Here is a 16,243-nt window from a genome sequence, read left to right as displayed (position 1 = left end):
CTTTGCTAAGTTGTACTACCTCAACTCGATTCACACCATCCAACTAATGTGATCTCTCTATTCATTCAACAAAAAAGGTTTAATTTATCTCAGAACTTCACCTGCAGATTGTTAGCAAATTCTATTAGTTTACAAAACTCCTGCATTTATAACAATTGTCCTAATTATTTGAAATCTGCTCCAATTTGGTACCTACCACAAATTTAGATATTGTGGTTTTGATTGTCTATCCATGTTGTTTTTGGCTTCATTATAAATGCTTCCTTTTTCCTGTGTACGTACTGTGGCTGCACTTCTCGTTTTTCCTTTCCTAAATATTATACCCTGCAATGTTTAATTACAGTAGTGAGTTTTCTGTAGCTCTCAGTAATCCTATATTTGTTCAATTTATTTAAACTGTTAGCTACCTACTTGCATACAAATATTGCCAATTCTTTTTTTTATTTTATTGCATATTTCAACACATCTGGACAATCTTCAGTTGACAGGCAGTTCATTATGCAGAGTGCATACAATTTATCTCATCCTAAATGTGTATAATAAATATCTGCTATGATTTTCCGACTGATAATATATAACTTTATGAACAACAGATTGTGAGAAGGTCTGCTGAGAACTGATCCTGATCTTTCTTTAAAAAAAAACGTTAATTAAACTATCTTAAATCATTTGTTGTCCATGTCTTTTTAGCTCTTTTTGCAATTAAGGGAGAACATGGGCACAGAGGAACATATCCATTTTGCACGAATTCCACTATCATCAAACATTGTGAAGTTAGCAGTAACACAACACATACATAAAAAGATACTAAGTGCTGGAGTAACTCAGCGGGTCAGGCAGCATCTCTGGAGAACATGCATATGTGACGTTTTGGATCGGAACCCAACTTCAGACTGGTTGTGAGGAAGAAGGGGAGGAAACTGGAAGCGAGGGGCAGGACAAAGCCTGGCGGGAACTTGGGCGTGCTGGTGCAGGATTCATAAAACGTTAATTTTAAATTTTACATTTAATTGTGTTTTTGTGTGGGTTTTTTTCCATTGTACCGCTGCTGGAAAATTCATTTCACTTGCACTTTATGTGCAAGTGACGAATAAAAATGATATTGATGTTGATTGATCTACTCAATGAAGTTCAGAAATATGACAGTGGACCTCATTGAAACTGACCGAATTGTGAAAGACCTGGATAGTGTGGATGTGGAGAGGATGTTTCCGCTAGTGATAGAGTCTAGGACCAGAGGTCATAGCCTCAGAATTAATGGATGTTCCTTTAGGAAGAAAATGGGGAGGAATTTTGTTAGTCAGAGGGTGGTGAATCTGTGGAATTCTTTGCCACAGAATGTTGTGGAGGCCAAGTCAATTGATATTTTTAAAGCAAATATAGATAGATTCATGATCAGTATGTGTGTCAGTAGCTATGGGAAGAAGGCAGGAGATTGGGGTTGAGGGGGAGAGATAGATCAACCATGATTGAATAGCGGTGTAGACTTAAATGGCCGAATGGCCTCATTCTGCTCCTCTCACTAATAAACGTGAATATAAACAAGGGAAAGTTTTGATAGGCAGATGGTTGGGAAAAGGCCAAATATGAAAGAATAGGGTGCGAGGCAAAAGGTTTAAAGAGTTGCAAATTGTGAACCTAGAATTGGGGGGGGGGGATTTACGGAGGAATATTGTAGTTGCCCAAAATTGGACAATTCAATGTTCATCCCATTGGGTTGCAAGCTACCCAGGCGGAATACGAGATACTGTTCCTCCAGTTTGCGTGTAGCCTCACCCTGTCAATGGAGGTGGCCAACAACAGAAAGGCCATCTGGGAACAGGAAAATTAGTTAAAATAGCTAGCTACCAGGAGATCCAGAAGCCCTCGGCAGACCAAGCGCAAGTGTTCAGCGAAATGGTCGCCAATTCTACGCTTGGTCTTGCCGATGTACAGGAGACCACGTCGGGAACACTAGATATAGTAGATGAGGTTAAAGGAGGTACACGTGAACCTCTGCCTCACCTGGAAGGACTACTGGGGTTCCTGGATGGAAGTGGGAGAGGAGGTATAGGGACAGGTATTATAGCTCCTGTGGGCTGAAGGGAAAAGTACCTGGAGAGGGGGTGGTTTGGGTGGGAGGGGATGAGTGAACCAAGGAGTTGCAGAAGGACCGGTCTCTGTGGAAGATGGAAAGGGATGGGTATGGGAAGAAGTGACTGCTGGTGGGAAATGTCAAAGGACGATGTGTTGGATGAGGAAGCTTGTGAGTGAAGGGGAGGACTAGGGGAAGACTCTTTGTTCTGTCTGAAGGGAGACGAAACAGGAGAAGAACTATGGGACACAGAGGAGAAGCAGGTGAGGGATCCAACATCAGGGGGGGTGAGGGTGTACCACGTTTACACAGACATCCTGGAATAGAAAGCCTCATCCTGGGAGCAGATGCAGCAGAGACACAGCGACAGAGAAATTGAGATCAGGGGGTAGCATTTTTGCAAGAGGCAGAGTGGGAGGAAGTGTTGTCCAAATAACTGTGGGAGTCAGTAGGTTTCCAACAACTTGATATTATCTGTCCCCTTTGATGGAGACAGAGATCAAGAAAGGGGAGAGAGGTGTAAGAGATAGTCCATGGAAATTTGAAGGAAGGGTGGAAGTTAGTGATGAGGCTAATGAAATCAATGAGTTCTAGATGGACGCAGGAGGCACATCGATGCAGTTATCAATATAGCAGAGAAAGAGTTGGGAGATGGTGCCAGTGTTCAGTTGGAGCAAGGATTGCTGGATGTAACTGATGAAACGACATGCAATTACTAAGTAAGTGCCCATGTCTACACCTTGAACTTGGAGAGGAATCTATAGAGAAGTTTTTAAGGGCGAGTACAAGTTCCACCTGGTGGAAGAGGTTTGTAGAGGGAAATTGTACACAACACCTTTTAATACCTTAATATGTATCTACATGGTTTACCATCAAATGATTAGATCAACAAATAAAAATCCACTCTTCTCTGCTTGTAGTCAAATATGAAACCTACAGATTTATTGACATCTTCAAAGCGTCATGAATGTTTGATTGTTCAATGACTGCATTCAACCCCAAATATCTACAATGAGCTGAGGCTGTGCGGAAAGAAAGCTTTCTTGCAACAAATAAGATCTGGGTCAAAATTTTAGACCCCATTAATTTCTAAGCGAATTATACGGCACAGCAAAGAAATATAATTTTTGATGTAATGTTTTAAAGAAATAAATATTAAGCAGCAGAAAAAAAGAAAAATAATACATTTATCTATTGTTACTAGTTTCTAAATGCCTCTGGTTGTGTCTCGGTTTTAACAACCAACAAAGCTGAGTTAAAGTTTTGGCAGCTATCAAAGCTTCCAGTGCTTTTCAGAGGCAGAGAATCTTTTGTGCACTCTTGGAGGTCTGTAATTACTGAGATCAAACCAGCGAAGAGCAAGGTACATCTAGCCAGTGAGGGCTATCACTGAATCTGGAGCAGATAAATAAGGACACTGGATGATCATGGACAGAGATGGTGGGTACTAAGCTCACATCAACATGATCTGGCCAGTGATCTCTGTGTATCATCACAACAGGTGAAAATGAAACTCCTAATCCTTTGTTGCTACTAAATGATTGAAGTAGTTTTGTTGAACATTTGGATTAAGTCTTAAAAACCAATATTTGCAGCATACCAATGATTTATTCTTTTTTCCTCCCAGCCTACACTACAGGTTTTCCCCAGCTAACAAGCATCCGACTCATGTACGGTATTTACAGATGTACAAGCATTTGGAAGACTGGCACGGTGGATTTGCCCACTGTTGTGAGGCTGCAGGCATCATCTGCTGTGCGGCAATTCGGTTTTTAGCCACATTTCAAACCTGCAAAGTATTTGGATTATGAACGATTTTAAGGAACAAAATCCTGTCCCATCTTGCGGGGGACACGTTTCTAATATTGTAGAAAGCAGCCCTCTATACTCTGTTCAACAATGATTGATAAATCAGTACGAGAAGAAAATGGGCAATAATTGTCAAGGGAAGTATATCCCAATCCAATTCGAATGACATAGTTCTAAATTTATCCAGGGATATGAGTGGGAATATTCTTTACATGCAATGCATTATCAAATTTGCCAATTTACTGTGTATAACAGAAATAGCTAATTATCCTGAAGCTATGCTGCATGTAAACCTGTTTTGGTCTTTTTACCAAATATGCAAGGTGGGCAGTTAATCTTATCGTGACAGATTTTACTTTGCATCTGTTCCCGATTGTGTAAATCACTAATCCTGGCCAACAGCCACTATCAGGAATGACGCCTGGCTGTCATGTGTTCCACCCTCTTTTTCTTGCATACAGAACATGGTTTGTGCTTCAAATTCACTATCACTATTAAACCTCCTTTTCTTTCATCAAGATTGATAAAATTAACACAGAAGCTTTAATAACTCTGAATATATACGTCCTTAAACGTACTCACACATCTTGAATTTACACATTCTTTTAATTAGGACCTACTAGCCAAAACATCATCCTTAAATTACATCTGTGATTCCTCAAGACTGTTTCAAAATATCATAAAGCAAATTAATTTAATTTTAAAATAAGGTTGTTTATGTTATCACTATGGCAGAACAGTTTGATATCTCCACCATAAAGGAAAATAACCAATTGCAAGGAAGTTGCATCTGGTGCACCCTTCTGACAAAAAAAAGAACAAGACCTAATTTATAGCTGCCATGTATTAATTTTGTAATCTAAAAATTAATTAAGTCTTACACAAATAATTATTTAACGACCTCTGGGGCTGTCTGTTTGGGGACCAAGATCAAATTTCTATAATGAGATTCTACCCAAGTAACATATGTGAAACATAATCACTTTAACTCGTATTCATATAACTGTCAAATGGCTGATAATATTAATGCTTAAAGTTTGAAGAGTAGAGCTGCTTTGACAAACACAGTCGTTGCTCCTGTACTGAACCACAGTATGACAATGCAATTAAGATCATGGTGGTGATTTCTGTTGCTCAAGAGATTTGCTTTTTATATGTACACAATGCAGTTGAAACATATAACTTAAAAAACATAATTTAAAGAAGCAACAGAACATTATAAAAACCAACAAGTGGTTATTTTACCAAGTCGGTTTACAGCCTTACTTCACTTCCTAACGAATACCGCATACAATTTCTTATTGTTGTGTCAACATAAAAATTAAAAGCAAAAATTTTTAATGGCCATTCAATCTGAATATACTTTGATTTTACATGTATTATACAGTTATCCTTAATAATATCACTCCAATGAGAGAAATCAATTTAATTTGTTTCTTCAAAATTCTAATGAATTTATGGTTTCATTCTTGGTGCATGACTAGCATTGTTTGCCTCTAAATCCCTCTTCAAAAATCAATTGTGATTTGGAACATTTCTATAGTCGAAATTAGCTTCAAAAATCCCAAGGGAAAATAATGGAGGAGATATTTGAACGCAGATAATTCAAAACACAATACAACTTTGATTGAATGATAAACAGATTACATTTGCTATACATTGTTGAATTTACTAAAATGATAGAATGATTTACTTTAGTTCAGAACATCAACTAAATGCCGATGCATTTACATAGTCTCCCTTTAGATTATGTTTCTTCAAACATATACATAACATACTTCAACTAACAAGGCAACAACAAAAATAATTCCTATTAATATGATTGTGTTCCATCGAAGACAATTTGAAATCAATAAGAAAGTTCATTAAACAGCAGACTAAAGCACAATCTTCACAAATAACCTTGTAGAGCATTAATAAGCAGTAAGGGCAACAAGAGTATAACGATCATTCCACATGTGTATGTACATTTAATTAGAAATTATTTCAAATAAAAAAAAATGGACTGATATGCCAAGATGACTTTTGTGCTTTAAACAGGCTTTTATATTCTTTGAAAATTGTCCCAAGTGATACTGCATTTTTAAGAATGTGTAACACATTCAATAGCCCCAATGATGAAACTAGTGGAGTGGAAACTCACTGGATGGCAAAACAATTCACAGGATCCCTTAGGCTGTCAGCATTGAAACACACCTATAATGAACAGGCCACCAGTAGAAATCTGTGCTATGGGCATTCCACAAGAAACAGAATGCACCTGTGCAGGCAGCCAGCCAAATGTTTTACGGCAATGGAATAGTTACTGATTACTGGAATAAAAGCCCCATCAACGTTCCCCTCTCAGGCCTTCCTGTTGCACTGTCCTTCCAAGTCCCTTAAAAATTCCTCTTCCTCAAGCTTCCACCAAGCTCCTCCGCCCAACACCTACAGGGTACAGGGTGATGTCGCCCCATGACAGCATTGGGGACAATAATTGGGAAAATTCATGGTCTAACAATAGAAAGTAATCTGAGGTCCAACAATAGAAGGTGGATAGTCAGCGATCTAGCAATGGGAGGAGAAACAGGTCCATGTTCCAAAAGCAGTACGATGCCTCATAGTCCACAAAAGGGGCAAGTAACTAGGTATGATAGCTGGTTGAGTGGGAAGAGTTCAGATGTATTTTGTCACGGGCAATGTGGCCACTTAAAATATGTTGTTACATTTTTCACACGTCAAAGGGCATATTTCAAAGCAACCTCTCCATTATCACACACAACTTAGGTTAAAAAAAAAGTGGTGAATGTAATTATGTCTTTAATGGAAGCTATATTTCTGCTAAATTCTAGCTCAATGGCAATATTTATTGATTCAATGATAGCAGTTCATTTGATTAAGAACTTTTTGCAATGTATAACTTGTTAAAATAGCATCCCAGAGACATCTTTGAAACTGCTGGACAAGCAAATTTTTCATCGGATCCTCGTGATCAATAAACCATCATTGAGAAATGAGGAACAATGGGATACAGGTTAGGCAAGTTTATGACCTATTTAATTATAAAGTGAATTTTAAAACTGGCTCCACCAAATTATGACTATTATTTTATCTATCATTTCTCTGGTGAAAAAGATAAATATTGCAAATCTCATAACAAGTGTACAAAATTATTTAAGGCTTCAATAGAGGCATGAAGTATTTAACACTGGTTTATGGTCACAAATTAAATTTATTGCCTTTCAATAGAATTGATATGTCAGCCTTATAACACCCAAATGGTATGTGTTATATTGTAAAAGACATGAGGGAGCCGAAACTCAGTTACCTTCAACCTTTGGTTTGATTCATTTCAAATTAGTGATGCAATATTTCAGATAGAGAAACGGCAGCAACAAAAATAAACCTTCAGAACATTTTCTGCATTTTATTAGCATTTAGTTTCATTCAGGATTAAGCAAAATTTTAATTTGTCATTCCACCAACTGTATAATTTCCAAATTCAAATGTATTGATTTTCACCAGAAAGTAAACACATTTAGCTTTAAACATTATCCTGCCAAGAGATTTGTGCTCTGAAGAACGTTCCCGACTCCAAATATCACTTATCCATGTTTCCCAGATATGTTGCCTAACGTGCTACGTGACTCCAGGACTTTGTGTCTTTTTTTTAAATGAAAAACTCGTACATAACTGGTTGAAACAAAGTAAAGAAAAAACAAATCTAACATGTCTCAACATCAAAAAGAAAGCTCATCGACACCTCTACTTCCTTAGAAGATTGAGGAGATTCATTGTGTCAATAAATACTCTCTTGAACTTCTACAGGTGTATGGAAGAGAGCATATTGACTAGTTGTATCAGGGCCTGGTTCGGCAACTCAAACACTTAGATACAAAGGAGATTACAAAGTGGTGAACATCATGGTAGCCGGCATTATCAAGGATCCACACTACCCTGGCAACGGTCTAATTTCACTCCTGCCATTGAGAAGAAGGTATCCGAGTCTGAAACTAATGTCCAGGTTCAGGAACAGCTTCTTCCCACCAACCATAAAGCTAATAGACAGTATGAACGGCAATTAAACTCCAAACTGCCTGGGTTGCACTAGCAGCTTTGGCCTTTGTGTTGTTTTTGCATTATTTTTTACATTTATAAAACTGTTTTTGTTTATATTCTCTATTTGGACGCTGTGTTTACAAACCTGTGGTGGTGGTGTTGTTGCAAGTAAGAATTTCAATGTTCTGTTCCAGTTCCAACAATAAAACACTCTTGACTCCCTAAAAACTGATGTTATATACGGAAGACATCCCCAAAATGTGTAGTTAGTCAGTTCATTTGCCATTGTAAATTGCGCTGAAGTGTGCAGGCAAGTTTTGAAATCAAAGGGAAATAGATTAGAATGCAGGGAGTATAAAAGACGGTAAAAGAGTGTCAATCTGCAACTGATGGTCACCATGGACTCGACTCGGCCAAGGTCCTGTATCCGCACTATATCGCCATGACACTGTGACCGTTTGGTCAGATAATAAACCAACGTCCTCATTCCATCAGCAAAGAATGTGAGAAAGCATTGTCATTTTCACAGAATCAAGTCAAAATGTCACAAGTCACTAATACAAACGAAATTCATGGCATCAATAAAGACCAGCAATATTTTACTTGAAACCACTTAAGCTCCACCTCGCAATAGGGTGCCTAAAGACATGGCTAAATACACTATCATAATACGCACCATTGAAAAGAATGTTGCAATGACAAATAAGAAGGCACTGATGCGCACATCCTCTAACATTCCGACTAACAACACAATCTCAACTCAACGTCTGAAGAAGGGTTTCGGCCCGAAACGTTGCCTATTTCCTTCGCTCCATAGATGCTGCTGCACCCGCTGAGTTTCTCCAGCACTTTTGTCTACCCTCAACTTCCTGAATCTGCATTCATCACCGCAAGACTGATTTATTGGCATATGAAATTGGATAGTCCAGGAAAACATTAAACACGCATAAAAATATGCAGACATTTTAGCACAGGTGGAACACTGCAGCACTTCAAAGTCTTTGCCGGCTAATACTGAGCAAAGACAAGGATCAAAGTGGCGTCTCTGGGAAACTATTTCCCTCGATCACAATCTCGGTTTATAAAACCTCGTACGGATAGAAACGCAATTACAAAATCAAAAATGCCCCAGCTTTTATGGCTGCGAAGTGATTTATATTTTAAGTATGCAACCATTAGAAGAGTCACACCTGTTTACAGAGCCGAGCGGCCCTTCACTCTGGAAGTGAAATTCCTTTATCTAATCACGCCACACTATCTTCCCGTTTGTATTTTATCTTCATCCCTTGTGATATTTTTTTTATTTCCTCCCCTTTTTTACCTGTTGCGTCCTTTCTGCTGGGTTCTTCATCACCGCCTGCCTGAAGCTGTTATCCACATAAGACGCCATGGTGTCGGTCGGGAGTTTCTTTGGGTGATCTGGGCCTCGCCTCGGCTGCCCGCTTCCCTGCGCCCCCCGGCTGGGCGGCGAGACGGCGGCGGTGGCGATGTCGGCGTCGCTGGCAGGCGAGCCGTCGGCTGGGCGGCGAGACAGTGGCGGTGTTGATGTCGGCGTCCCTGGCAGGCGCGGCCTGTGCGCCGGCTCCGAGCCCGCGGCTCCGGGCCCCAACGGTCAATCCCGCTGGCTCAGCGCGAGCGCAAGCGGGTGGCCAACGGTCAACGGCCAACGGTCAACGGCCGCCTCGCTCCCTCTGTCAATGGGATCGGAACGTTGGCCCCGATGATCGAACCCGAGCCCTTCAACCTCCTCCTGCTCCTGCTCAGCACAAAGCGCTGGCGCTCCGCACCACCAGCCTAGCCGTTCCGGCTCCCTGCCATCCTTCATAACCCATCCGGATTCCTTTCTTCACACCGAAAATTTAAAAAAAAAATCGCAAACGAAAATAATTCCCCTTTTCACTGTCTTTACGGTACCGCGATTCTGGAATTACACTGCGAAACGCCACAGTAAGAATATACTTCAAGAAGAACGTAAAATATCCTCAGATGAAAGGGGAGAACAATCCCATCTTAAAGTGCTGTCAAATTCTTTCGTTGTTTCCTTCTCAGTCGGGGAAGAGCAACCTGAACCGGGCGCTTTGTTTCATCACGAGCCGAAGATCTTCAGGAGCCGGAGGAGGGGAAAATAAAAAACTCCTGGCAAAACTAAACTCCCTAAGAACTCGCCCAGAAGCTCTCTACTGCCTCCCCATTCAGATCATCCAGGGAAAGAAAAAACGAGCTCATTTTCGTCTACCTCCTTGACACCCAGAGGGCAAAAAATGCAACACATGCCATAGAGATGAGAGGATACACCACGGGATGCCATAGTATGATAGATAAAAGGAAGACTGGTTAACTTTTCTGCACCATTAAACCGTCTTTTAAATTTATACTAAAAAATGCACATTATGCATTTCTATTTGTTAAAGTACTTATTAAATCACAAAGAAATATCATTGAGCCCACTGAGTCCATGTCAGCTCCAGGTAATATGCTCCTAACTGTCCTATACTCCCTCATTTTCCTGTATCCCTAAAACATAATTGGAGACAATTGCCAACAATGAGATAACTGCTGAAGGATCTCACTGATTGCTTCCGCGAGAAAGGTCATCATCAGAGGTCTCTATAATGACTTCCAGTAGACAAAGAAATTATTCAAGATTCACAATGCGATTCCTGCCAAGTCACAGACGACATCATCTTCATTGTTTGTCAACTCCCAGAAAAATGCAAATTACAGCTCTAGCCACCAAATGTGACTAAAGTCTAACTTCACTAAAGCTTCTCATTCAATCAATCAGGAGGGACCTAAGATTTGGCTGCCCAAATAAATTGGCCTCTCCCTCTTGCATTTGCCTTACAACAGTATTCAAGCCATGACACTAATGGTCCACAACAGAAACAACCTCAAATAACCCTTGGATTCAAACAAGGTTCTTTCTTCGGTCCATCATTTTCTCAATCTTTTTTTATTTAATATGGCACCTCACCTCCAGCATACAATCTTCAGGAGTGGAGCAAAACTTCAGAACTAACATTCAACCTGGGGTATTCATACTACAGAACCAAGGTCACCCGAATGGCAGTAGTCAAGCAGCAGTATGGGTATGACATGTATTTGTGCACACTCAGTCACCACATTCCAAGTGTTTTGACTCATTCATGGGAGCATGTGGAAAGGTGTGCTTTACACTCAACCTCTGAAAAATCAAGATCTATCAATCTGACCTAAATGCACCACACTGCCCACCAGCAATGAAGGTTCACGTAGACCATGGAAAAAGTGGGCTACACCTCATGTCACCGGGGGCTACACCTCATATTTTACCAAATGCAGCCATCAGAGATGAATTTCACTACACCTTCAATGTGCTAGCACAGTCTTTGATCAATGAGAGGGGTATTTGAAGACCAGGCAACAGTGATTGCTTCATTTGAGACCTGGATTGCCATCACCAGGCACTGGAAAATTGCAAACTGCTGTCTCCACAAAATCTTCCAAATTATCTGGAAGCCTAAATGAACCAAAGTTAGAATCCTCCCCATAACCAACATCTGCACTAATGAAACCCTAGTTATTCTGTTTGCTACATTGGGTTTGCCATGTTCCCTTCACCAGAATTCTGAAACAGACACCCTATTCCAAGCACTGTTATGGGAGTAAATTGTCAGTTGTACAAAGAAAAAGATTCAAGGTTATGCTCAAAGCTTCTCTGAAGAAGTGCTACATCCCAAAAGAAAATTAAAACAACTGCAGATGTTGGAAATCTGAAATTATGTCAGAAAATGCTAGAAATAGTCAGCAGGTCAAGCAACAGATGTGGAAAAAAAAAGTTAACATCTCAAGTCCGAGACCCTTCATCAGAACTTCACAAACACCCTCCTGGCCAACATATCAACCACAATTGGACCATGAGTGCAGCAGTGAGACACAGCAGGGATCAACAGCAGCAACCTGAAAAGATCCCGAGCTTTTTTTCATTTCACATCTCGTATGTGTATGTGACGAATAAACTTGACTTGATTTGAAAGTTGAGCATAATTATGGCCTTGAAAGCAGTTCATGCACACAATGTGAAGCTGTATTTGAAATCACAGGATTCTATATCACTGAGGGCAAAGAATGCCTTTGAGTAGTGTCCCTTTAAAGAGCAGGGCTTCAGGTAACATTTAGTTTCAAGTTCTAGAGATACAGCATGGAAACAGGCCCTTCGACACACCGAGACTGTGCTGAGCAATGATCACCTGTACATTAATTCCATGTGATCAAATAGATGTACAGTCTGAAATAGATACGCAGTTTGAAAGAGCTGTTGGCTACTGAGGATGGAGTTAAGAAGAAATGTATCCACCCAAATGGGGATGATTATTTGGAATTCTCGACCTAAAGAATGCTCTTGGATTAAAGAGTAGTAGCTTATAAGGGAATGTTAGACTTGGGTTGTTTTCTCCGGAGTGTCATAAGCTGAGGGGAGACCTTATCGAAGTATATAAAATGATGAGAGGCAAAGATAGACTGTCACAACTTTTTTTCCCACTGATTCCTGATCACCCAAGGATAGACATAAAAAGCTGGAGTAACTCAGCGGGTCAGACAGCATCTCAGGAGAAAAGGAATAGGTGACGTTTGGGTTCGAGACTCTTCGTGAATCTCAATCCATAATGTCACCTATTCTATTTCTCCAGAGATGCTGCCTGACCCGCTGAGTTACTCCAGCTTTTTGTGTCTATCTTCGGTTTAAAGCAGTATCTGTAATTCCTTCCTATACATGTGATCACTTTTTTTCTAGCTCACCAACCTATTCTTGAAATTCTTTCTTTTCCTTGCCATCTCTGTGTCTCTGTTAATGATATGCATGTTCATGGAACCCCTGAATCCACAATCCAACTTCACATAGTGGACAATATTCTTCAAGGATAACCCAAATCCATCCCACCTTATAAGTAATTTCCGAGCAATATACTTTACCACCTGCTTGTCTGAAGACAACTCAGATTTGGCTGTTGTCACCACTCAGTCTTGCTTCTGTTGGCTTACTAAATCTACAGGACTAGTGCTTTCCCCTGTGTAAAATCTTTGCACAAAACTGGCAAATCAATTACCACCAGTTGTGACAAAGGCTAAACTTGGGATTTAATAACACAAAAGATCAAAATTCCTTACTCTGTGGTCATATACATTTACTTGAGGTTAAGATATTACTGTGACAATGCAAGAGCCAACATGATATTTTCTCCTTTCTCTTTACCTCTCTATGCTAATAGCTATGTCTGACAAACTTACAACTGATTCAGAGATCAATCCACCAACAACTGACCACACAACCATTTCCTGACTATGGCAAAACTGAGCAGATTTGTTACAGATACTTGGTTTTAGTGTAGGAAGAAACTTCAAATACTAATTTACACCAAATATGGGCGCAGAATGCTGGAATAACTCAGCAGGACAGGCAGCATCTCTGGAGAGGAATGGGTGATGTTTCGGGTCAAGACCCTTCTTCAGACTGAGAAGGGTCAGTCTGAAGAAGGGTCTCAACCCAAAACATCACCCATTCCTTCTCTCCAGAGATGCTGCCTATCCTGCTGAGTTACTCCAACATTTTGTGTCTAACTAATTTGTAGGCATTGCTAGACATCCATTTTCACAAAAGGTATGAAGAAATGGAATGCCATTTTGTTGAGTTGCTCTGTATTGACTCTCAAGAAGCTAATTAAAGTAATGTTTTAGAATTGTAATTTCAGATCTCTACAACTCCTGAAGCTTCTCTTTTAACTTTGTCAGCATCGACATATTGGTTTCTACAGATGAGAAAAGGTCACAAAGCCATTGCTTTCCTTTCTATATATCACACTTGTAAATAAATGCGCAACAAATTTTTTCGGAAAGGTTGTTTCAGAAAGGATGACATTATTTTGTTTCGGAGAGTGATATTGAGATTAATGTTTGTGCTTTCTTTGAAGGCCATTGCGATAAAAACAATTGTGCCCAACTATTTTTCTAGACTCTCGACTGCTTTATAAAAGCTGTGATCTGTCTGCCATTTTAAAGTGGCAGACAAATCATAACTTTGAAAGATAAGTCTGGATACACATTCCTGCACAGAGTGATTTAACTGATAGAAGTAGTCAGAAATATCTGACAGATAATGCAAGCTTGGCAAGCTTTGTAAATCCCAAAAGGATTCTATCTATCGGAGGAGATTTATTTTGAAACAGAAAGACTTCAAGAAAGGCTTCAAGTTTGCATCACATTTCATGCACTCACTTTAGTTATTTACCACAGGGCAGCCACTGCAGTTTAGCATGGAAAAGTAGGTGATGGTGATCGGCACCCATTCCCTCTCACCTTTTGGCTGCTGCAACTTCTATCACTAGCCATTACACCTGCATACCTGCCTGTCATTGCATCTGTTCTGTCAGTACCATGCTCATGTGGAATTTGAAAATTCACAGCACCAAATGTGTTATGTGACAGTTCTTCACAACAATATAAATCTTCATGAAAGGCCCCATCATAAGCATAGCTCCACAAAACTAGGAATCACATCATCTAAATGTACTGTAAACAATTCTGAAGTTTGCACTTTCTCTATCAATTGCCTTTCAATGTCTTCTCTATTATTAATAATTGAGACATGGAATAGTACAACCTGGCAATGCAGTGCCACTAATTTTCCCAGCAGCAGCATCATCCAAGACTGAACAAAAACACCGATAATTTAATGTTTTCACCAATTATAAATGATGATTTGCATTTAGCAATGTAATGGGCCAGGAAATATGATACTTTTAACATGCCTTCATTTGTCTGTTTTAAGGTTTTTGTGAGATACCACCTCATCTTTTTCCATTGGTAGAATTCCATTGACCTTTGTTTTAAGTTCATGTGTGTTTGTTCTCAAGGTGCTGAATCATTTTAAAAGGCTTCATTGTATCATTGCTCAGAATCACATCACAATATAAGCACTCAGGTGAGGGGTATTCTTATTCTCACCTTGCAATAAACCTATAATTGATACGTACAAAATCAGAAGGGTCTTGACGTAGAAGAAGTGTCTCAACCCGAAACATCACCCATTCCTTCTATCCATAGATGCGGCCTGTCCCGCTGAGTTACTGCAGCATTTTGTGCCCATCATTTTTTTTTTCCATTGAACACTAAATATTTCCAGCCTTGTCCAGCCTCTTTCATTACATTGCTCATCGCATGTCTCAATTTTGTTAAGTTTCTCAGACTTATACTAGTTCCAAAAGAAAATATACAACCATACCTACCTTGACATACTGCACAGGTAAATTAAAACTCTGCCTTAATTTGCTGGTTTGAACTTCTGTTAATTTTAGTTGCAAACTGTGCACAAACATAATTTTAAATATGTCCTGAAGATGAACTGTGAATTGATTTGTAAAGTTACTATGAGCTGTTTGAAATTTTGCGTGACCACTCTCTGTTTGAAAATCTAAGATGTCTGTATTATTTTTCCTTCTCTTAAAAGGGTTATTTTTTAATTCATTAACTAATCTCACATGGATGCATGAAGACACTGCTGCCTATAGGGACCAGTTGTTGAGAAATACGACTGCAGACTGCACTGCCTATTGCATTGCCAATCATATACTTTTTATTCAATACAATTACAATTAGGGCTTGATGTGTAGAGAAAGACGAGTGGAGTCCCTGCACTATTCCACTTATTGAGGTGGTGGAATGCATGATGGAAGTAAACGTGACAGAAACACTAGATTGACACAATTTGCAGAAAGGAGAGAAATGTGAAGATATTCAAAATCCTTAAAGAGAGCAACATTAACTTTCATAAAACGAAGAACATGGTATTGCAAATATAATGAGCATGAAGATGACTAAATCTTAAATGTGAATATTTCCACCTTAGAGCAGAGGAAATGGAAGCAGAAACAATAACTGCATCTGTCACAAGCGTACAAAAATGCTCTTGATTCAAGTTTTGGAAGATTTGCAATATCACCCAGAAGGAAAATTCAGGCAGTGTTACATCTGTGGATCTAACGTGTTGTGGTGAAATTTCTGGAATTTATGGCGAGGGTCAGACTAAAAGTGCAATTTGATTGAATATGCATTGATTAGTATGAGCTAGCATGGATAAATGTCTTCCACTTAAGCTGTTTCAGCTTTTGAGGCATTATCAGATTATATCTCTGACCCCAGCTCTTCCCTGATGGGTGCTTCTTTTCCTCTGCCTCTCCCCGCTTCTGCCCACAGTTGTGCATCTGGATCTAGACCCTCCCCGGCCCTTCTTGACTTTGAAACCAATGCTCCCCTCCCTTTGGTCTCGCTCCCAGCCTCTGCCGTCTC

General features: G+C 39.7%; 1 protein-coding gene across 1 annotated transcript in view; it reads right to left on the bottom strand.

The window, feature by feature from the left end:
- rapgef2b (Rap guanine nucleotide exchange factor 2b) overlaps nt 1-10,572 on the bottom strand; it is a 301,306-nt gene extending 290,734 nt beyond the window's left edge. Inside the window, exon 1 of the mRNA XM_055645980.1 lies at nt 9,243-10,572. Within this exon, the coding sequence (XP_055501955.1) occupies nt 9,243-9,311 (69 nt within the window). The 5' untranslated portion in view covers nt 9,312-10,572. The remainder of the gene's footprint in view (nt 1-9,242) is intronic.
- Between the last annotated feature and the right edge of the window lie 5,671 nt (nt 10,573-16,243).

The sequence above is a fragment of the Leucoraja erinacea genome, chromosome 1, assembly GCF_028641065.1.
Source record: "Leucoraja erinacea ecotype New England chromosome 1, Leri_hhj_1, whole genome shotgun sequence".
Taxonomy (NCBI): domain Eukaryota; kingdom Metazoa; phylum Chordata; class Chondrichthyes; order Rajiformes; family Rajidae; genus Leucoraja; species Leucoraja erinaceus.
The sequence above is the reverse complement of the archived record's forward strand: the minus strand, read 5'-3'. Positions and strand labels throughout refer to the sequence as shown.